At 40.0% G+C, this 23,450-nt stretch overlaps 1 protein-coding gene across 4 annotated transcripts in view; it reads left to right on the plus strand.

Annotated features, from left to right (window-relative positions):
- Positions 1-23,450, plus strand: part of Acbd6 (acyl-CoA binding domain containing 6) — a 142,596-nt gene that overhangs the window by 72,839 nt on the left and 46,307 nt on the right. For all 4 annotated transcript variants that reach the window (XM_031385276.1, XM_031385286.1, XM_031385303.1 and 1 more), the window contains one exon: positions 8,287-8,376. In XM_031385276.1, the coding sequence (XP_031241136.1) occupies positions 8,287-8,376 (90 nt within the window). The remainder of the gene's footprint in view (positions 1-8,286; positions 8,377-23,450) is intronic.

Raw genomic sequence — 23,450 nt, forward strand, 5'->3', positions numbered from 1 at the left:
CCATGGGGCAACTTAATCAATGACTGTATAACTGTGCAGAGTAATACCTACTTACCATGGGGCAACTTTTGGTTTCTAAAGTCAGGATTACTTCTGTATTTGTTTTTCGACTGCCTTCATTTTCTCTGTTCCTATCATGAGTTCTTTCCTCAAGTTGCCCAAAAGAAAGTTGTCAGTGCACTCAGACACAACAGAGATTTATGTCCCCATTTCTCTTAGATCTATATCTCCTAGGGTACCCCTTCCTGCTTCCTAGCTAGCCTGTCCAAGCTGCTCTTGACCTGTTGTGTGGATGTCATCCTGGGCATTTTCCTTTTTACTGTTTGGAAATTTTTCTTCTCTCTTTGCCTGGCATGATGTTTTCTGGGTCCTGTGACTTTTTGTTTCATTGTTTACTTCCTTGATTTCCTTCATACCTTTTCCTTTATTATTCATTCCCCATTTTTGTGGGTCACTTCTTCTAGAGGTATAAATGGCTTGAGAAATTCTATCATAATTCTTAGCATACTCCCTGAATATTTAATGAACTAATGAATGACTAATGGTGAGTCATGAATCCACATTAGACCATGTGGATTCACGCCCTATTTCTATCACTTTCAAGCTCCATGACCTATGTTGAGTTTCCTCTGCCTCAGTTTCCTAATCATAGATGGAGACAGTAGTGTTTGCCTCCAGGTCACTCTGAGTATTAGTGAGTTAGCACGTGCGTGTAAATTGTACCCAGCATGGTAAGCACTGAATAATTTTCAGCTTGTTAGTTACTTTTAATATGAATGAAAAGCAATAGCAAAATGAAGAAATAAATGAAGAAACCAGCTTTTCAAGATCCAATTTCCATTGAATAGTATGCATGCGCCATTTGATGCTGTTGGTATTTTTATCTTTCAAGAACAGTACTTTATGCAGTATCAGTAAGCGTTCGCAGTGCGCTTTTGCTTCTTACTCTACCACATTGACAGGATAAATTAGATTTGTCCTTATCCCATAAGCAAGAGCTAACATTTGGAGACAAACATTTGCCTTTCCAGTGCAGACAACTGCCAGGTAGGAGTGAGGCCCAGCGAGTGCTCTCAGCTCTGAGAGGAGCCGGTAAAGCGGTAAAGCGGGAGAAGCTGTGCAGGTGCTCAGCTCACTCAGGGCGTGCGGTACCAGCCCTCCCTCCCTCCCTCCCTCCCTCCCTCCCTCCCTCCCTCCCTCCCTCCCTCCCTCCCTCCCTTCCTTTCATCCTCAAGAGTTGTGAAGGTCATATCCAACTGCAATGATTATTGGGTAGTCGGAGTAAGTGCCTAGAACAGAAACAGCTTCTACAGTCACATTTTTGTTGATGACTTGACCGTTCAGTGTTTGATCAGAGTTGCGGCTCAGCTCTTCCGGTTTCTTAGCCATGCAGCTGCTGTGACCCCGGCCTGCCAGAACACGGTGTTTCCATGAACAGATGAAGTGCTTACACATTCATAGACTGAGACGCCGAGAATTCAGTTGGGTTCTCTCATCACTCCAAGCAGATTTCTGCTCTTTCAACCATGACAACACAGGCTGAGCTTTGAATACGGCAAGCCCTTCATTACCAGTCAGGGATTCCTATGAATTAATTTAAGAACACGGGGAATTGGAGCTTAAAATCAGAATCATATTTGGCGTCCTAAGTGAAATAAATTGTAGTGCTTCACGGCCTTTAACGCACTGACAAGGAGAACATTTGGTTAGTGATGATGATACTAACGTATAGACCTCAGAATTGTGCTTCTTGGTTGAAAGAAAGTTTAGTGGTGAAAGGGAAGCCTGTTCGTGGTTCTGATGTTTGAATTTAAGGCATTTCTGTACAAATGGTATAGGATTTCTGGAGATAACATTATCTTTATTATTTTTATTGAAAATACTTGCCTAACAAGTTCAAACAATTTTAGTCTTGCCCTTATGTGTCTAAAAATTACATTTATTACATGTAAAATTTGCTATGAACTATGTAAACTTCATTATAGTCATATAGTGAAAAGAATACATAATTTGAATTTTATGCATTAAAAATGACACAATAAATTGTTAAATTATTTTAAATATATTAATCATTTTACCTAAGATGCAGATGTTTAGACCTGACTATCATAATATAGGAAAAATATATATGAAATACCTTTAAAATAAGCTATGTTTGTCTTGTACAGTGAAGCTACCTGAGTACCTATAGGTCTATATTTATCCATATTTACTGTGTAATTGCTAATAATTTAGTAAAGCTAGAGCTACATTTTCTTTGTTTCCTTATTTTTATTTTTATTTTTTTTATTTTGCTGAGTGGTTGAATCGAGGCCTTAGGCATTGGGCTACACCTTCAGCCCAAGGAATATTTTTTTTCAAAGAATTTTTTTTTTTTATTTTTTAAGAATTTTACAGCTGGGCGGTGGTAACGCATGCCTTTAATCCCAGCGCTTGAGAGGCAGAGGCAGGTGGATTTCTGAGTTCAAGGCCAGCCTGGTCTACAGAGTGAGTACCAGAACAGCCAGGATAACACAGAGAAACCCTGTCTCGAAAAAACAAAAAACAAAAAACAAAACAAAAAAAAACAAAAAAAAGAATTTTACATATGTGCTTAATAAAATGTGATCATATTTACCACCCAAGACATGTATTTCTAATATGAGAAAGTAACATGGTCTTTTTAGTTGACATAATTAGGAGATAGTACTTTACATAAGAGAAAAGATCTTGTAGTTATTCCTTCTATTCAGGAAGATTTCTGTCAGGTGTTTCAAAGCCTAAGTTTATAGGAACGTGGTGTTACATGTAGTGGCATTTACATTAAATTACAACTTTTACTATACTTTTAATATCTACAAATGTTTGGAGTTTGAGAATATGAGAAAACCTGAAGGGTAGACTTCATTTTATATACCGGCTCAGGCTGTATGTGTGAGACGTGTTGCTACAGCTCGTCATACATACTAAGCACTCACAGTTATTCCAAGAAAATCTTGTTTTCCCAAAAGATTTATGACTTTTTTTACTTGTGTGTTTATGTCTGTCTGTCTGTGTTGAGTGCTCACTGTGTGTGTAGTGATGTCTCCGAAGGACAGGAAAAGGCATCCCCTGGAGCTGGAATTACAAGCACTCGTGGACTCCCAATGAGTGTGTGTACTAGGAACCAAACTTGGGTCTTCCGGAAGAGCAGCCAAGTGCTCTTAACCTCTGCAGTACCTCTCCAGCTTCAAGAAAATGTCCTTCAAGGGGGAAAGAAGGTGTAAATAATTTGTAAAGTGTACTTATGGCATAAACAGATTATTATAAGAATAGGCATAAATAATATAATCCTTGTCTTGCATATTACTTCTCTTTAAGTTCCATAAATAAACACTTAATAATACTTACCGATGACATTTGATAATATTTTAAATCTTTACAGTAACTGAGTTTAGTTTAGAGCACAGTAGTAATGTGCTAACAAAGTTAGAGGGTGTCTTAGGGCTTTACTGCTGTGGACAGACACCATGACTGTCTTATAAGGACATTTAAGGACGCTGGCTTCCGGGTTCAGAGGTTCAGTCCATTATCATCAAGGTGGGAGCATGGCAGCGTCCAGGCAGGCATGGTGCAGGAGGAGCTAAAAGTTCTACATCTTCATCTGAAGACTGCTGTAAGATTGTCTCCCATGTGCTTAAGAGGAAGGTCTCAAAGCCCATGCCCACAGTGACGCACTTCCTCCTATAAGGCCAAATAATGCCAGTTCCTAGGCCAAGCATATTCAAGCCAGCACAGAGGGCATGTTTTCAGTGCGGGTCTACCATGAGCTGCCTGCCAGCATGCTCACACATGGGCCTTGGTTCTCTGTACTCATTGAAGCTGCTCCTATAGCGCGGTTCTTCCCCTTCTGAGCCCCGAAGCCATAATTGATATCATTAGCTACTTTCTGTATATCTTGCTTCTTTTGAAGATTTTGAAGGTCACCTTTCTGTTGACCCCATCACTTTCCCTTGCTTTATTTTAAATCTGTGTCAAATAGCATAATGTAATGTACATTTTGGCTCAAGAAACAGCTTGAAAACTATGATAAAACTGACAGTGTTGACCCAGCAGAAAGGTAAAGATTTAAGTGGCCTTCTTACTGAAGCTAAGTGCATGATTTTATTTAAGATTTGGAAAGGAAAAGAAGGAAAAACCACACATAAGGTACTAAGTTGGAAGAACTTCTGTTTTCCATGTTGATGGAGAAGTGCATCGCTAACCCCCAATGCATATTTGCATTGATACAGACAATGGCATTTAAAAATCAGTGGCTATAATTTTCATTAGTAAAACTGCCACAGTCATACATTACATCAGAAACTCATACTTAAAGCTAAATCAGGTGATAACAAAGTAGCTTACATTTGATGAACTTTGACACCTTATTTCATAGACTGTGAGGGACACATGCCATTGCTGCCATCTTTATGTAAGTCCATGCAGCCGTCACCACCTTCCACGCAGAACCCATCTCCCTCAGCTACACTCTGTACACACTCAGTCCAGTCTACTTTATTTCTTTTAATTTTTTAGAAAAATTAAGTTTTTATTTTAAAAATAATATAATTACTAGTTTTAACAAATTTATTAATAAATTTAATGACAACTTAATAGTTAACATTTATTTAAAGGTTACAGAAAAACAAAGCTTTCACGTACTTTATGGTATTCTTTATTAAGCCTAATGGTATTTTTTCACGGACAAACGTACAGACAAGTATGCTGCAGTTAAGAAACCTTCTCTTCAGCTGGGCGGTGGTGGTGCACGCCTTTAATCCCAGCACTTGGGAGGCAGAGGCAGGCGGATTTCTGAGTTTGAGGCCAGCCAGGGCTACACAGAGAAACCCTGTCTTGAAAAACTAAAAATTAAAATAAAAGAAAAGAAAAGAAAGAAGAGAAAAGAAAAGAAAAGAAAAGCCAAAAATTAAAAAAAAAAAAAAAGAACCTTCTCTTCATGAAAGAGTCAGAAGACTCAGCGTGATTCTAGGGGCTCTTCAATGACATTTCTGATTTTTGGGGACTCTGGGAACTCCTCAGCTCCTACAGCTACATAAATGCAGCAAGTCCCCATCTGACACCTTTTATCGATACAGCTGTGAAGGAAACTGCTTGGCCAGCTAGATCTCCAACCCATGGAGTCTCAGCCCGCCTGCAGCAGCTTCCGATGGACAGTTTCTAATGGTGTTTCTTTGATTTCCACAGTCTATAGTGTGAAAGTTCCAGTTTACCGTGAGCATATTCCTGTTCAGGCCCACATTCGGGGGCCATGTCTGACAGAAGTCGGACCTCTCAGGACACCCCCACTCTTTGTAGCAGTTGGCTGCAGGCCTTATGTCAGTTGGATCACATGATTCTGTCTTCTTTATAGTATGTCATCTGCTGATTATATGGTACACACACACACACACACACACACACACACACACACACACATACACACACGCGCGCGCGCACACACACATTTGATATAGTGGCAAGGGGAGAACTCTCAAAAACTTTTATAGCAGCTTCAACCTGTTCTTTTCTTTTTTTTTTAAATCTATGTGTTTTTTTTCTCTATGTAGACAGGGTACATATACTTTGTATATGATCTCCAAATACCATAAGAATACTCATAATAAGTATCTGCACTTAATTTTGTGGTGTATAGGAGAAAAGCCTCATTTAAACATTCTATATAGCTTAGGACAATTAAAGATATCAAAGAGGCATTTACAATATTAAGACCTACTTTCTGTTTTCTAGAAGATATAAAAGTAATACCACTTAATAGGTTAGTTGCTGCTGTGCACTTTCAAAGCACTTTAGAGTCATTTGTCTGTCTAAGAGAGGACATGCTAACACCATGCTTAATAGATGAGAACTTTCCCTCCCTGCATTTACTGCATTTGAATTACAGAATTTACCCAGAGCTCTCCAGACAGTGCTTGTAGTGTTCTGAGGGTCTAGCAGAATCCTTTTCAATAATAATCTCCTCATCTCCTAGATACTACCAACGTAATTTTCCAGTAGGATTTTAGAACTAGAAACAAAGACATATTTTGTAGTAGCAAGAAATACACTTAGCTCAAAGATTTGTATATTACTCACACAAATTTAGAAGAAGTTTTTGAGCAAATGTAGCTCACTTCTTGTACCTACAATGATGCAGTAGCTGCATCCTGGTGGCCTATGGAGGATGCTAACCAAAAAGGGAGGAAACCACGGTGTTAACCACGGTGTTGCCCCCAAGCCTGTCGTCCTACGTGAGGCTGCAGCTCTGCATTACTGGCTATGTTCTTACTGGGGGGAATTATCTTAAATGAGGGCATGCTTTCAGAAATGATAATCTGAGGGAGGAAAGACGCTTTCCCACTGTCCTGACCCTTACTCATCTAATTCTGCGTGGAGGTGAAATCCCAAGCCTGCTTTGTTTTGGCAAATGTTTGCTCCTGTTCTTGTTTCTGAACTTTTTAACATTGCATAAAGTATTAATCACTAGGTGGTCTTAATGTGGATCTCTCTCTAGCACTTCTACAGAAAGTCATTGTCAGAGAATTTATTCTAATTCAAGGTTAATTAGTGTACCATTAAAATAATGTGTTACAAAAATTAATTGCAGTGCAGGTCAGAATATGTGTTAAAAAGCGGAGGGCAAATGTCTGCAAGTGCAACATCCTTCTTAAAGTCAACTGTGCTCCATCCTTCAGGAGCACGCATCCAAAGGGAGAATCACCCCTGACTCCGGTCACAGGTGTCTCCTCTAAAGTAAATTTTGGCACCACATGTGACAAACTTAAAATATAACCCCATTAACGGTGAGATGTGTTGCTCACCTGCTCTCCCATTGGAACAGTGAAGGATTCATAGTTCAGCATTAGTTGGTGAAGCATGATTGGGTGAGACCTAAGGAAGATCAGGAGCCTGCTCGAGAAGTAGGAATTATCTATACATCTTGTGTAAGTATGCAGTACTAAGTTTTCTAACGGTGATATAGTTCTCATGTACATATGTAAGCATTTCATTTACCTTGATTATGCAGTAAGTCTTATTAATAATTGAACTTAGTACCTAGTCTCTAAATACTTAAATTAGACTAAAGATGATAAGCTTTTATCTGTTTGTTTGGGGTTTTCTGGGGGGGGGTTGTTTTTCGGTTTTTTTGTGTGTGTATTTTTTTGAGGCAGGGTCTCTGTGTAGTCCTCTCTGTCCTGGAGCTCACAATGTAGACAGGTTGACAGAGGTCAGCCTGCCTCTGCCTCCCTTGTGTGGAAACTAAAGGCGTGTGCCACCACACAAGGCTGAAATCACACCCACCACATTTTCTAACTTCTGTTTCCCTCTTTTATAGTTTTTAATGTGTGCAAGATCCTTTTTAGGTTTTTGTGTAAGAAAGCAGAAACTCACAGATAAATAAAGTCAGTCAAGCAAGTAAAAACAGTACAAAGGGAAGCGGCAAGGAGCGCTGTCATAGCCATTTACTCAACCCGTTGAACCAATGCATGTATCCAGAGACTAAACGATAAAAAGCAGTGTAGGCAGCTGTAGAAAACTTACCTTGGAGGCTGCATTTTAAGGTCTCCCTTGTCCCAACTTTTATATATATTTAAACCTTTTCTACAGTGTGGAAAAGCATCTTATTCTTTATGAGGAGCCACTGCCAACCTCAGAGGAGTTATATTGTCCATCACCCACTTGTTCAGAAGAGCTCAGCAACTTTGGAAGGAAAGTAGGCCTCATTTATTACGTACACCAAGAATTTCTGACAGTCAAAAACCAAATAACACATTAATAGTAACTGTAAGTCTTTGATAGCTAAAAGTCAAAAGTATGTCATGTGACTAAAGACATGGCTTAAGGTTATTCACTCAGCACATATTTTGATTACATTTTGTATATTTGTGCAAGTATGTGCACACATGTGTACCTGCATGAAGATCAAAGAACAGCTGGCAGCAGTCTCTTCCTGGAAATGGAACTCAGGTCATCAGGCTTGTAACAGGCATCTTTATGGGCTAAGCCATTTCGACGCCCAACTCATATTACTGATTTTGTTGTTTGTATTACCATTTTTCCTTATTCAGGTAAGGAGAGTGATTAAACCAACATAGTTACAGGCTGGTGTGTGATAAGAGCTCAGGGCTTCCACTGCTTGTCTATTGCTTTCCCATAGAGCATCTTATAGCATCCTGAGAATACTTGATCTACAGTTTTACCTATCAGTTTTCCCATCTTTCTTAGCTCGTGAGCTCTGTGTGGCCTACACATAGATTAACAAGTGCCTTTGCTGTTTACTGCTTGTAGGGTAGAGCGCTGCTCCACTGGGCATGTGACCGAGGGCATAAGGAGCTGGTGAAAGTCTTGCTGCAGTACGAAGCCGGCATTAATTGTCAGGTAAGAGTACGGTTGAAAGGAGCTTGCTCTTCTTTTTAATTAAGATTCATTAATTTTTATTGTATGTGTATGGGTGTTTTTCCTGTATGTATATCTGTGCATCATGTGTGTACAATGCCACAGAGGCCAGAAGAGGATATTGGATCCTCTCAGTTGAGGGTTGTGAGTTTGGGAATCCAATCTGGGTCCTCTGGAAGAGCAGCCCATGAGCTAGCTCTGCAGGCCCTACAAAGGAGCTTTAAAACACACACACACACACATACAACTGATGTAAAATTCTCATAAAGTGTATGTGATTAGATGTCTTAAGGCATACGTCACTAGAGCCCCTGCTATAGAGTTCCACAATGTTGTCTTCATGCAGTGGGGACCCTGCAGCAGTTAAGCAGTTAACTTCTGCCCTCTTCCAGCCCCAGTCTCTGTCCTACTAACCTGCTTTTCTCTCTCGGGTATTTCATGCAAGCAGAATCATGAGGTAGGCACTTTCCTATTTTGTTTCTTTCTTACACATATTCTCAAGCTGTGTTTCTGGTGGAACACACCACAGAACCTCATTCATCTTTTTTTTTAAAGATTTATTTATTATGTATACAGTAGTCTCCTGCATGTATGCCTGAAGACCAGAAGAGGGCACCAGATTTCACTAAAGATGGTTATGAGCTATCATGTGGTTGCTGGGAATTGAACTCAGGACCTCTGGAAGAGCAGCCAATGCTCTTAGCCACTCAGCCATCTCTCCAGCCTTGACCTCATTAATTTTTATAGCTAGATTACTAGTATATGAGTGAGCACCCAGTATTTTCTTTATCCACTCATCAGTTGGTGGACAGTCTTATTGCTTCTAACTTTAGACAGTATTTTGCCTGCATATATATATACACATATATGTACAAAGTATGTGCCTGGTGTCCTCAGAGAGCATTCGATCCCCTAGAACTGGAGTTACTGATCATTGTGAGGTATGGTATGTGTGTGCACAAAAATCTAGCTCAAGACCTCTGCCAACTCAACAAATACCCCAGCCTGTTAAGTCACTCTCCAGTCGCAATCTTTTGGTTATCCAATATGTAAGTTCTCACATGTAACTTTGAGCACTCTCTAAATCGTTCTCTGTAGGCGCTATGCCATAACTCCCCCACACCATGCTGCCAAGTGGGGTTTTTGTTGTTGTTGTTTCTGTTTGTTTGGGGGTTTTTTTTTTGGCGAGTAGAGGGGCCAAGACATGGTTTCTTTGTGTAGCCTTGGCTGTCCTGGAACTCGCTCTATAGATCAGGCTGGCCCTTACCTCCCTATGCTGGGATTAAAGGTGTGCACCACCACACAACTCTTTTGGTATATTTTAAATTTTATATTATATTACACTTTTATGAACCTTTTGTTCATGTCTTTTACTTAATTTATTATTAGATTGATAATGTTAAAAGAATTATAAACATTTTATGTAACTTTAAGAGATTAAACATTTTATGTATCTTAAGACAAAGTTTAATGTACATATGACATGTTACAACTGTCCCTCATGCTTCTTCCAGGAACTTTCTCCCTTTTGTGACTTCTTTGAGCCCTCTAGAATTACCCTATGGCTTGTACACATTAATAGAGCTTTTATCTTGTCCAGCTGCCTAGCCAGTTGTTGTAATAATGTATACTAAACCACCATGTGTGCTTTAGTGACTTACAGCGTCTTCTTCACCTTAGTCTCTGGCCTCATCTCAGTCTATTTCTGGCTTGTCCTCCCAGCCTGTTACTCTGTTCTTCTGTCTGTTCTTAGGCCATGTTCTTTTTTTTTTTTTTTTTTTTTTTTTTTTTTTTTTTTTTTTTTTTTTTTTTTTTTTTTTAAGCTGACTTAAGACGCAGCAGAAGAGGGCGTCAGATCTCATTACAGGTGGTTGTGAGCCACCATGTGGTTTCTGGGATCCGAACTCAGGACCTTCTGAAGAGCAGTCAGTGCTCTTATCCACTGAGGCCATCTTGCCAGCCCTAGGCTGTGTTCTTAGTGAGCATGGATTCAAATGTTTGAACATTGGATAAGACTTCACTGTTCATTCAGAAATTTTTTACAGTGTTGCTTCTCTTTTTGTAAATATGTATGAAGTTGTCTTCTTACCCTTGGTTTACTTTCACTAAGTTAAAACAAGCCCAGTGCATTCTTGTCTACACGCAATTATAAATACTTTCAGTATTCTTTTTAAAAAAAAAAACCAAGCTGGGCAGTGGTGGTGCACGCCTTTAATCCCAACACTTGGGAGGCAGAGGCAGGCGGATTTCTGAGGCCAGCCTGGTCTACAGAGTGAGTTCCAGGACAGCCAGGGCTACACAGAGAAACCCTGTCTCGGAAAAAAAACAAACAAAACAACAAAAACAAAAAACAATGTTTCTCTTTTTTCTTTTTCTTTTTGTTAAGATTGATTAATTGATTGATTTTATGTGAGTACACTGTAGCTGTCTTCAGACACACCAGAAGAGGGCATCAGATCCCATTACAGATGGTTGTGAGCCACCATGTGGTTGCTGGGAATTGAACTCAGGACCTCTGGAAGAGCAGTCAGTACTCCTAACTGCTGAGCCATCTCTCTAGCCCTCAAGGGTACTTTAAAGGAAAGTGTCCCCATGTTAGGCACCGTCTGAGGTTTCTGCCAGTTCTGTTGTTGGGATAGCACATGGCAGATAGTCTCCATCCCTTCCCTGTGTGGACTGACACCAGCTTTAGTGCAGCTGAGGTTCCATGTGGGTTGTTAGGACGGATGGGTTAGGGTGGCATGCTGCCTGGCACAGGGTTTTCCTTGCTCCCTGCATTCGTGTGGGCATTCTATGTTGCTCTGGCTTTGTTCTTGACGATTATAATCTGATCTCTCTAGCCCCTGGTATTGGGAATGGTTTGGCTCTGTCAGTTGGAGTTGGTAACAGGCTTAATACTACTCCTCCGAGTCAGAGGGCTTCTGTGCTTGGGTCTCAAAAGGGCTTTCTCACTGTCGTTTTTCTTTTTGTTTCCTTACGAACAGCGCTTTTCAAATACAGACAATGCAAGTGTAATAAATGGAAATAAAGGTTCACCTCCCTCATGACTCAATCTTTCTTAAACAATATTATTATTGACTGGCTTATTGGTTGCCAAAAAAGAAAATCAATTTTATTAGGACTGTTTGCTTGGCCATAGATCTTGGTATCAACCCAGCACAGGCAGCACAGGCAGCACAGGCAGCACAGGCAGGCAGCACAGGCAGGCTGCTGTTATCAACCTTCTGAAGAATAACCTTTCCTGTGCCTGGAATGAGATAATTAGAGCTGTGTTGGGTCTGTCCTGTGTATTCCGGTCATTTAACTCTTCAGTCTGTCTCATCAATTCTTTTACTGAACTACACTGGCTGGATTCTGTGGAATTGGTGAGGTTGGAACTAATATTTTTTTCTAAGAAAGAGCCTTTGTGATTTTTTCATCTGTTAGTGTGTGATATTTTGTTTCTTCTTGCTTACTTGTGACTTTTGCTTCCACTCTTGAAGTTGTGATAGTGTCATATTTGGTTTTAGGATACTGGTGTAAATGGTTTGTGTGTGTCTGTGTGTATGTGTGTCTGTGTCTGTGTGTGTGTTTGTGTGTATGAAGGTACACTTGTATGTACTCTTCTTCTTGACTCATCTTTTCAGTTCTTGAAACTACTCCGCAGATACATGATACAGATACTTTTGTTGCTCTAGTAAGACACAGTGAGTCAGCTTAGAGAGGAAAGGGTTTATGTGAGCTTGAACTTCCAGCCCCGATCCATCACTGAGGAGGCAGGAATGGAACTCCAGCAAGGACTAGAACAGAGGCCATGAAGGAATGCTGATGACTGTGTCACCTGGCTTTCTTATCCAGCCAAGGGCCACCTACCCAGGGATGACCCCACTCACAGTTGGCTGGGCTCTCGGCACCTTGCCTTAGTCAAGACAATCTTTCACAGACATGAACCGAAGGCCAGTAAGATGGAGGTTTCTCTTTCCCAGATGACTCTCAATTATATCATGTTGACAACCAGACCAAGCAGGGCAATATTAAAAGACATTTGGATGTCAAAGATTTATTGGTAGATGTTCTCAGATTTGTTATAAAGTAGTATTAAGACAATAAATGGGCCAGTGAAAGCGTGAGATTCTATGTGGTGTCACCTGAATAATGGCTGAAACAGATCAAAAAAGACACATTTTGCTTAGATACGTAGAAGCCTAGTGTGCTTTCATTGAACACCTTACTGCTATTTATTGTAAAAGGTTTCAAAAATGTGAGAAAACTACAGTATAGTAAATAAACCATTGGAGACACTGCTGAATGTTTGCCCAGGTTTACATGTGCCCAGTGTTTTATGTCCACTGTCTCTTAGTTACCACATCAGCCCTGTAATGTGCACATACTACTTTCTCTGTCCTGTTGATGGAGAGTCCCTGGAGCTATCCTAAGGACCTTACCTCTGCAGAGTTTGAATACATTGCAATCTCTTCTTTTGCATATAACTGCTTTTCCTTCCTTTAAAATTACTGAAACATAAAGCAAGTTCAGCAAGCTACATTGTACAGAAACCCTAAGGTTTATGCTCACTGTGCACACACATGCACATACATGAACATGCACCTCCCTTGTAACTACCACTTACATCAAATGACAGCATTTCCTGAACTGGAAGATTCATTCTCTTAAGCTACTTCCTGTTAAGATCCACACTTCCTGTACCACTCTGAAATGGCTGTTATTCTGATTTCTATCACCACTCATTACTTCTTGCTCTTTGTGAAATCTGAATCTTTAAAATAGTACTCAGTCTACAGCATACCATCTATAGTATAGGTATAATAGTACTCAGTCTATAGTATACAATCTATAGTATAGCTGTGTATTAGTCAGGGTTTCTATTCCTGCACAAACATTATGACCAAGAAGCAAGTTGGGGAGGAAAGGGTTTATTCAGCTTACTTCCACATTGCTGTTCATCACCAAAGGAAGTCAGGACTGGAACTCAAGCAGGTCAGGAAGCAGGAGCTGACGCAGAGGCCATGGAGAGATGTTCCTTACTGGCTTGCTTCCCCTGGCTTGCTCAGCCTGCTCTCTTATAGAACCCAAGACTTCCAGCCCAGGGATGGCACCACCCACAAGGGGCCCTACCCCCTTGATCACTAATTGAGAAAATGCCCCACAGCTGGATCTCATGGAGGCACTTCCCCAACTGAAGCTCCCTTCTCTGTGATAACTCCAGCCTGTGTCAAGTTGACACACAAAACCAGCTAGTGCAGCTGTAATAGTACTCAGTCTACAGTATACCATCTATAGTATAGCTGTAATAGTACTTAGTCTACAGTATACAATATATAGTATAGGTATAATAATATTCAATCTACAGTGTACAATATATAGGCGTTGGATCTGGATTATTACACTCAATATTTATGAGAGTCATCCCTGTTGTTACATGTATTTATTCTTTCTTTATTTTTCTTTATTTATTTTATTTATTCTTTATTTTTTATTGCTCGGTAATATTCCATCATATGCACATGCTACAGTTTGTTCCCTTCCTTGTTGTTGGACAGTTAGGGTTTCTTTTTTCCCTTCAGTGTTTTGTTAATTATGAGTAAAGCAGCTGAGAACACTGGTGTGTGTGGACATACATTTATACTCTTTTTTTTTTGGAATGTATTCTTGAAGTAGAATTGCTAAGTTATAGGATAACTCTGTGTATAACTCTGATTACCTTTAAGACTTCTCCATACATTCCATGCTCCCCAGCATTATTCCTAACATTACTCCTAAATTTGTTTAGGAATAATTACCTCACATTATTCCTAAATTTTGGTCTTGTAGGGGTGAAGATTTGATATTTTTTCTTTTATTATTGTTGTTAGTTTGTGGGGTTTGCAGGTTTTTTTGTTTTTTGTTTGTTTTGGTTTGGTTTGGTTTGGTTTGGTTTGGTTTGGTTTGGTTGTAACTGGATCTTCCTGTATTTCCCAGGCTGGTCTGGAACTCACTATGCAGTCTAGCTTCACCTCAACTCACAATGATCCCCCTGCCTCAGCCTCCTGAGAGCTTGGATTCTAGGCATGAGTTGCCAGCACTGTTGTCTGTACAATTTGTTGTTTGAGGCACACCCCTTCTGCATCTCTTCAAACAGCAAATGTTTAAAGATGGCTTGAGACTCTTGTGTACTCTCAGCACAGCCTGTGGGAGAACAGCTACTCCTTGTCCAGACGCCTTGCAGATTTTATCTTCATCACACGTGTATTCCACTTGCACTAAGCTCTGTCAAAGCCCTTGCATAGAGACACCAGTGTGCCAGAGAAGCAGCAGCAAGACGCAGCTGATTCCTCCCAGTAACCCTCTGCTTTAGTTTACTTCCTTTTTGCTTCCATGAGTCGTACATGTCTTTATAACTACAATCTTGTCTATTAACCCAACTTTAAAAAATGCTAGAGAGGGGGGCTGGTGACATGGCTCAGCGGGTAAGAGCACTGACTGCTTTATCAAAGGTCCTGAGTTCAAATCCCAGCAACCATCCGTAATGAGATCTGATGCTCTTGTCTGGTGCGTCTGAAGACAGCTACAGTGTACTTACATATAACAATAAATAAATAAATCTTTTAAAAAATGCTAGAGAGATGGCTCAGTGGATAAAGCACTTGCCACACAGGCAAAACAACTGGAATTTGAGTCCCCAGACCCTTGTAAGTGCCCAATATGCATGGCAGCCTGCCTGTAATCACAGCACTTGGGAGAGCAGAGACAGGGCAATCCTGAGAGTAAGCTGACTAAGTTAGCAGAGTCATCAGGCTGTGGATTGAATAGAGGCCCTGCTCCGGGAGTGCTCAGGGAGCACATCTGTCACCCCCTGGCCTCCACACATACATGACATCCCTCCCTCAACCAAAAAAAATGCCATAATGAGAAACTACCCTGATTCGTTTTCTTCAATTCTACTTAGAACCAGAAACCAGCCGTATAGATTTGGTACAGTTTTTTCATTTAATGTTATGTAGTGAGCACTTTTCTATGCCATTTGGTATTTTTTCAAAATATTTTTCATTTTCTTTTTTCTTTAAATGTCTCTCCCAACTATAGGTTTTATATCCTTGGCGAGACTAGACTACATGGTGCAATTAGAAGAATATATGAAAAACTGTAAGATAAATGTGCTGCATCTTCCCAAAGAAACTATTTTCCTTAAAGGTTTCAGAGTACAAATAATTTAATTTGAAAGTACCTATAAATCACTTTGTATATAAACATACAGCTGTAGGCTGGGATGAGGAAGACACATGAATTACTTGGCCTAAAGCAGACTTGGCTTCATGATCTCATTACAGCCACGAGGAAAGGTCAGGAAGTAGAATTAGGATAGTTTCCCAGTTCTTTTGATTTTTCATCAATTTTTCCTTAAGAGGTAAGTTTTAGTTTAGATTTAGCATCCCTTTTTCAGTATTCCAGTACATACACATCAAGTGCCCCATTTTCTTTTTTTGTTGTTGTTGTTTTGTTGTTGTTGTTGTTGTTTTGGTTTTTTTTGTTTTTATTTTTGAGGCATGGTTCCTCTGTGTAGCCCTGGTTGTCCTGGAACTCACTCTGGAGACCAGGCTGGCCTCAAACTCAGAAATCCACCTGTCTTTGCCTCCCAAGTGCTGGGATTAAAGGCGTGCACCACCACTGCCTGGCTGTGCCCCATTTTCTAGTTTTAGTGACATGGTGCATTTTCCTTCCAGGAGCATCCCGTAAAGAAACACACTCCCAAAGAAATAAGAGACTGCCCTTCCCTCTATTACAAATGCAGGTTTTTCTTGGACATGAAATACTGAAGTAAATATGCCATAAGTGTATAGATTGTAAGCTTACCAAATATCTGCAAATGGTTTACTGTTTTCAGATTCTCAAATTCCCTTACACATTTATAAAAGCAGTTTTCAAAGACATGGCTAATATGCATCCAGAGATGCTGTAGATAATCAGAGTTGAACTGGATCCTGGAACTGTAATAGCAGCAGTATGTCAAACTACCACATTTAATCAACTGGAAGATGAAGTTTTTCCTTTATGTTTTAACATCTTGAAATTGAGAAGCATCGTAGTCTCAGTTAACTTTGTTGTGACGGGCTGTCAGAGTGGCAAAGATGTGTGCTTGTCAGTATTGTCAGCTCAGTTGAGTACATCCACTGTTGTGTTGGCTTTGTTACTTAAAAAAGTTTCAGAGGGGCTAGAGAGATGGCTCAGTAGGTACGACCAGGGGCTACTCTTACAGGACACAAATTCTGTTCAGTACTTACGTTAGGTGATTCACAGCCACCTGCAACTCCAACTCCAGGGGATCTAAATCCTCCAACCTCGGCAGGCTCCTGTACTTATATGTCCATACCCACACAGAGACAGACATAATTAAAAATAATTCTAAAAATTAATCTTAAATCTTTTTTTAGAAAATAATGATTATAAGTGAGTATTGAAACAAACACATTATCATATATGTTGACAAACACATGTAGGAGTAAATATCATAAGGAGAATAATCATTATTCTGTATTTATGTATTTGTATGTGAGAGAACAGGCACACATAGATTTTCCTATAAAGAGCTACATTGTATGCTAAGTTTTTTTTAAAAAGATACTTTCCTCCCCAGGTTGTTTTTGGTCGTTGGCTGTGGTTTATTTATCATAGCAATAGAAAGACAATTAGGACAGAAGTTGACGGCAAGGGTGGATATTGCTGTTACAGATGTGAGCCTTTTGTTTTGGGGAGCCTATGGGAATGTTTGGGATTTGGGGTTGTGGAAGCCATTGAGTGCTCAAAGCATGATAAACTATTTTGTGGGACCTTGGAAGATAAAAGTGTTGAGAGGAAATAAAGGAAGCCTTGATTGTGAAGTTTCAGAGGGAAGCAAAGACTATCAGGATCATTAATCGGAAAATTTGAATTAAAAATCTGTGTTTTCTGGTCAGCTATGATTAACAAGAGACCAGTACACTAAAGTGAATCCTTTTTGTTCCTGGGACAATAGATGCCAATTAGCTGAGGCTGAAAAAACAGCTGTGATTATTAAGACACCAGAATCGTTGAGGCCAAATCTTCTGGGAAGTATTTAGCACACAGAGGGAAGCAAAGCCTATCTTACTCAGGCTGGATGCGTGGTACAGGTCTCCCACCTAGTGCAGACTTTGAAGGCATAAAGAGGTCATGGAGAATAGTTAAGGCTTGGAGCCATGTGGCTGGGTCAAAGTACCTGCCGAGTGGCCAGGAAGCCATTGGTGAAGGTACAGCTTTAGTTGCTGTGGGGAACCTTAGAGATTCCAGGACTGGGGGATGACCATCAAGGACAGTGAGAGGTATGGCATGAGATCAGCCTGAACTTACAAGACAAACTGTGTGTGTGTGTGGCAGAGCCAGAGCAGAATGATTATCCAAGCTGTTTGTAGCTCAGAAGTTCATGAGTCCCAAATGTTGGATACTGAGTTTTTTATACTGTTAGAGTTGTTTGGGTTTTTTTGGTTGGTTGCTTGCTTGCTTTGATTTGATTGTTACTGCACCCAGATTATTCCTTCTTAGATAAGAAGTATGTAACCTACATTTTGTTTTATAGGAACCCACAGCTGAAGAATTTTTAAAAGATGTTAGATATTTTATTAATTTTTTTATTATCTTTTATGTATGTATGTAGCCTGCATGTATGTATGCATTCACCACATGCATGCCTGGTGGCTGCAGAGGCCAGAAGAGGGCATCAGATAACCTGGAACTTAAGTTCCAGGGGGTTGTGAGCCTCCTTGTTGTTCTGGGAAATGAACTTGAGTCATGTAAAAGACCATCCAGTCTCATAACTAGTGAGCCATCTTTCCAGTATCCCTGCCCCCTTGCTTTATTAATTAATTTTTCATTTGAGATGTTGATTATTTTAAGGAGATTGTGTTGCAGCATTTTCTCTGTCCAATCACATTAGGGCAGTGACAGGTCTGTGACTGAACAGGAATGGGGAGGCGGAGCTATAAGTTGAGGCATGAGGAGGTTGGAGGTCAGAGAAAGAGAAATCAACATGGAAGCAGACGAACAGGAAGATGTCCTGATTCCACATAGTTTTAAACAGCCACAAGTAGCTAAGGTTTTCATAAGGTTAAAATAATTGGGTTAAAGCATTATCTTTATCATTTGGCTCTGAAATTATTGTATTGGCATCTTGTAAATTGTGATCTTATTGATATATAAACCTGATTAGATAATTAAGCCTTAACAGTCATGTTTCTACTGGGTAATTAAATGCTAGATGACTGACTGTGGGGTGTGTGGGGCATTGCATGTAAGCAAGATGAACTTGCTAGCTGGGAGAAAGTAGCAGGAGCCTGCCGAGACATAGTGATGTGGCCAGCCAGTACTAGCACCAGAGCTAGAATGTGGCCCGCGGGCCAGGAGAGATTAAGGGGTGATCTTTTTAATATTTCCCACAAGATTGAACTTTTGAAGTGTTGAAAATTTTAAATAAATTAAATTATGCTCTGTTTTATATTGTGATACTGACATGAGATATTGGGGATAAACATGAAAGGAAAGGCTATAGTTTACTTAATAGTGATGTTTTGTATGTCAGTTTGACACAGGGTCAGTTATGTTGATTAATTTTAGGAGGTTTGTTGTTTTGGTTCGTTTTGTTGTTTGTTTTTGTGTTTTTGTTTTTGTTTGAGACAGGATATGTCTATATAGTCCTGTCTGTCCTGGAATTCATAATGTAAACCAGGCTGGCTCACAGATATTTCCTGCCCTTGCCTCCTGAGAGCTAGAATTAAATGTGTATGCCACCACATCAGCTGCAGGCCATTTCCTTGACTAAGATTGATGTGGAAGGATACAGCCCACTGTGGGCGGTGCTATTCCCTAGACAAGTTGTCCTAGATTATATAGGAAAAGCAAGCAGGGTGTGCCATAAAGAACAAGCCACAACCCCAGCACTCGGGAGGCAGAGGCAGGCGGATCTCTGAGTTCGAGGCCAGCCTGGTCTACAGGGTGAGTTCCAGGACAGCCAGGGCTACACAGAGAAACCCTGTCTTGAAAAACCAAGAAAAAAAGAAAAAAAGAAAAAAGAACAAGCCGGTAAGCACTGTTCCATTATGGTTCCTGCCTGTGGTTCTGCTCTGACTTCCTTCAGCAAAGTTGCTTCTAGTCATAGTCTTTATCACACCCCAGTAGAAACAACCGTAGACAATGTATGTCCATATGTTCCTTCTTACTTTATTAACATATTTCAGATTTATTTAAAAGTGTGTATATGTGTGTGTGCGTGCATGTATGTATGCAGGTGTCCACAGATGACACAGGTGTCAGCTCACTCTAGAGCTGCAGTAATTATAGTCAGCTGCAGGCTGCCTGATGTGGATGCTGGAACCAAACTTGGGTCCTCTACAAAAGTAGTTTGTCCTTTTAACTTCTGAGTCATTTCTCTAGTCCATAAATTATGTTTTAGAGAAATTATATTGTGTGTATTTGGGTGCACATATGCCACAGCACCGCATGTTGCGGTCAGAAGACAACTATTAAGAATTGGTTCTCCCCTCCTTCCACCATTTGAGTCCTGGAAATCAAACTCAGGTCACTGGGCTTGCAAACAGACACTTATCATCGACCATCTTCCTTCTTATATGTAAGGTATATTTTAGGGACTCTGACACACACACACTACATATCATATACATAATAATTTTTAAGATTTTAAAAAATATTCTCTTGCAATTCACGTAACATATTCTATGAGTTACTCCATCTCATTTCTCTGAGTGATTTCTCTTTTATTCATACATAAGTTATTCAGTCTTATTCTTTGTGCATGTAACATACTTTATTCAAAGCCCTATCTCCTACGAATGGGCATGTATGTTGTTTCCAATATTTGGCAGTTATCAACCTAATGCATATGTATCCCCCTATTGTTCAGAGTAGAGTTCTGGAAGTGGAATTAGTGGGTCAAAATGTACATGCATATGTATCTTTGGTAGATGTTGTCAAATATCCTTCTAGAGGAGTTTCCTAGTCTACATTTTCCCAGCAGTACATGAGTGTGCCTGCTCTCTACAACCCTGTGAATGCATCATGTGTTGTATTTTTAAATGATTGCCAATAGATTGTACTTTTATATTTTAAAATTTTACCTTTGACAGAGAACTGGCCTCAGAGGTATTCAAGTTTGCATATTTCCATAAATGAAGTATTAATCTCATCATATGTGTATATATTTGAGAGACAGTTTATGTCCATTTTTCAGTAAATCGTCCACACAATCCTATCAAGTTTATTCTTTTGATGTTTCCATTTTGACATATTCTCTCTATATTAGGAATATTAACCTTTGTGGTATATGAAGCAGATGTTCTCCCCTTGTTTTTATTTATTTTACTTTTTGCTGTATAAGTGAAAATTTTTTTTAATTGCTAGATAGCCAACTTAACAGAATTTTTATTGCCCTGAATCTTAAATTATAGTTTTCAAAAGCTTCTTCTTGCTGAGCATGGAAGCACATGCTTTTAATCCCAGCACTCAGGAGACAGAAAAAGGCAGATCTCTGTGAGTTCGAGGCCAGTCTTGTCTACATAGCAAATCTCAGGCCAGTTAGGTCTTCATAATGAGAGCATCTCCAAAAAAGACACTAGAGGAACAAGCCTTTCTTACAGAACACTTAAAGGGAATCCATGTTCTCTTTTAGTGCTTGTATGGTTTCATGGTCTACATTTAGATCTTTGGATATATAGTTTGAGAGATTTACTTTCATATCTTTCCCCAATGTCTACCTAGTCTAGCCAGCACTATTGATTAACATGGGACCTAGAAGCCACCACACACATTTACTGTATTCCACGTGCATTTGTATCTAGTTCTGGACACTTTGGAGCTCTCCTGGTCTCATATTTGTATACACTATTTTAATTAAAAGTCTTCATAGCAGACTTGACTATCTGGGACAGTTATTTCTCTTTCGTAGTTTCTCTTTTAAGTGTTTTCTTGGATGTTCTTGCCTTTTTAAAATACAAACTTAGGTGTCACCATTTTACTCCATAAAATAGCTCGTATTATTTATACTGGAGTTGCACTGAACTCTATCCAAGAAAAATTTCATCTTCCAATTTGATAATCTAATTTTACATATTCAGAAGTCTTTAGAATTTGCCTCATATAGGTTTTTCCCATTTCTTAAATTTGTCCTATTTCTGTTGCTGTTTATGCTTTGCAAACAGGGAATTTTAGAACCTGATATTTATAATTTCATGTTGATTTTATTCCATTTTTAAATTCTAAGTATTAGAAATAAGTTCAGGGTCTCAAAGAAACAGACCACCATTGCCACTGACATGCCTGGGCAAGACTAAGTGTACTCTTGCTCCACAGGGTGTGCCTGGGGGGTGAATACACAGGCAGGCTGTGCTCCACAGGGTGTGCCTGGGGTTGGGGTGAATACACAGGCAGGCTGTGCTCCACAGGGTGTGCCTGGGGGGGGGGAGGGGCGGTGAATACACAGGCAGGCTATCTGAGAAGGACTGGAGCACAGGAAGTGAGGGGAGAAGGAAGGGGGAGAATGAGACCTGAGGATAGCCGAGGACCTTTGTGGAAACAAAGGCTTACTAGCTTGCAGGGATTAAATGTTTGCATAGAAGTATTGGGGGAGTGTCAGAAGATTTGAATCCCTTGTCCTAAACACCTTTTATAGTCATTGATAGAAAGGACTCATATTTGATATTCCTTACATTAAGTCATTGTCAATATTTAAAATACTCATGTAAGTAAAGGTGTCATGCCACTATGTTTAATTTTCTATTTTCCCTCACGTATTTCTCCTCATTAAGGAGTCATTGTAAAAGTCTGGGCTAATGTGTTAAGGCACCTGTATGATTGGCATTATTCCATTAAAAATATTGCAAGTTGATGAAAGCCAGGTGTGAAAACAGATGCTCAGCGCCAAAACCCTGTGTGTTTGTCTTCTGATTTTTCTTGGAGGTGGAGCACTGTGGAAGCAGCTTTCCCCTGCAGATCGTTTCTTAGTGACTTCTCAATATTTCCCATGCAGTCAGTCCTCATATGAATTTTACTTTGTTCCGAGATTGCCAGGATGTTTTGAGGAAGAAATGTTTACTAGTATTTGAGCATATCACCCTTCAGTGAGAAGATGTAAAACTCTTCTCTAAAATGAGTATTCATGTACTCTGCAGTCCCCAGATTGGTGTGTCCAGTGACGGGGTAGGGGAAGGATAGGCAGGTGGCCTTTAAATCCACTTCTAAAAGCAGAGCTCTCTCACTTTTTTTTATAGGCATCATTTTGTGCATGCCAATTTCTACTCCACACAGTCACTTGATGGGGACAGTTCCATTTAAAAGTTTCCTAAGGCATTGATTGAGTATTGTATTGAGTATTGTAGTGTCCGCCCGCAGACCCTACACGATAGTGGATTGTCCTGGACTAGAGACGAAATGGACCTGTTAAAATAAGCGGGTGGGGAGCAAAGAGAAACGACACCAAGTAGATGTATCAAGGTGTACTTTACTTAGGGTGCAGTGTGTTTATCTAGTAAAAGGCAAAACGAAACCACAACTATCAGACTTTTAACATAAACAAGATAGCAGACACAGTGTTGTAAATTCTGTTTACAACAGAAACTGTAAGTGTGAGTTCTGGAAGAAATTAGCTGAGTACCAGTCCTTTGATCGGAGCTGCAGCATCAGCATTTCGCTCCCCAGGTGAGCAGCCTCAGCCCCAGGCCTGTCTCGGCATTCTTTCCCTTTAGGAAACAGCGGCCTAGCAGAGGGGAGGGAGACCACAGAGTATAGCATCAGTTGCAGTTTTATACTGAAAATGTGCCTTCCAGATATGCTTGCAGTCCTTATCAAGATGAGTGCAGGGTTTAATGTTTTAATTTTGCAGTGATTTGAATAATAAAATAATTCCCAGCTCAGTGGCTCATGGCCTTATTCCCAGCACTCAGGAGGCAGAAACAGGTAGATCTCCGTGAGTTCTAGGCCAATCTGGTCTACCTAGGCCAATCTGGTCTACCTCGTGAGTTTCAGAGCAGCCAGGACTACATAGTAAAACCTAGGTTAAA

The sequence above is a fragment of the Mastomys coucha genome, unplaced genomic scaffold (assembly GCF_008632895.1).
Source record: "Mastomys coucha isolate ucsf_1 unplaced genomic scaffold, UCSF_Mcou_1 pScaffold1, whole genome shotgun sequence".
Classification (NCBI taxonomy): Eukaryota; Metazoa; Chordata; class Mammalia; order Rodentia; family Muridae; genus Mastomys; species Mastomys coucha.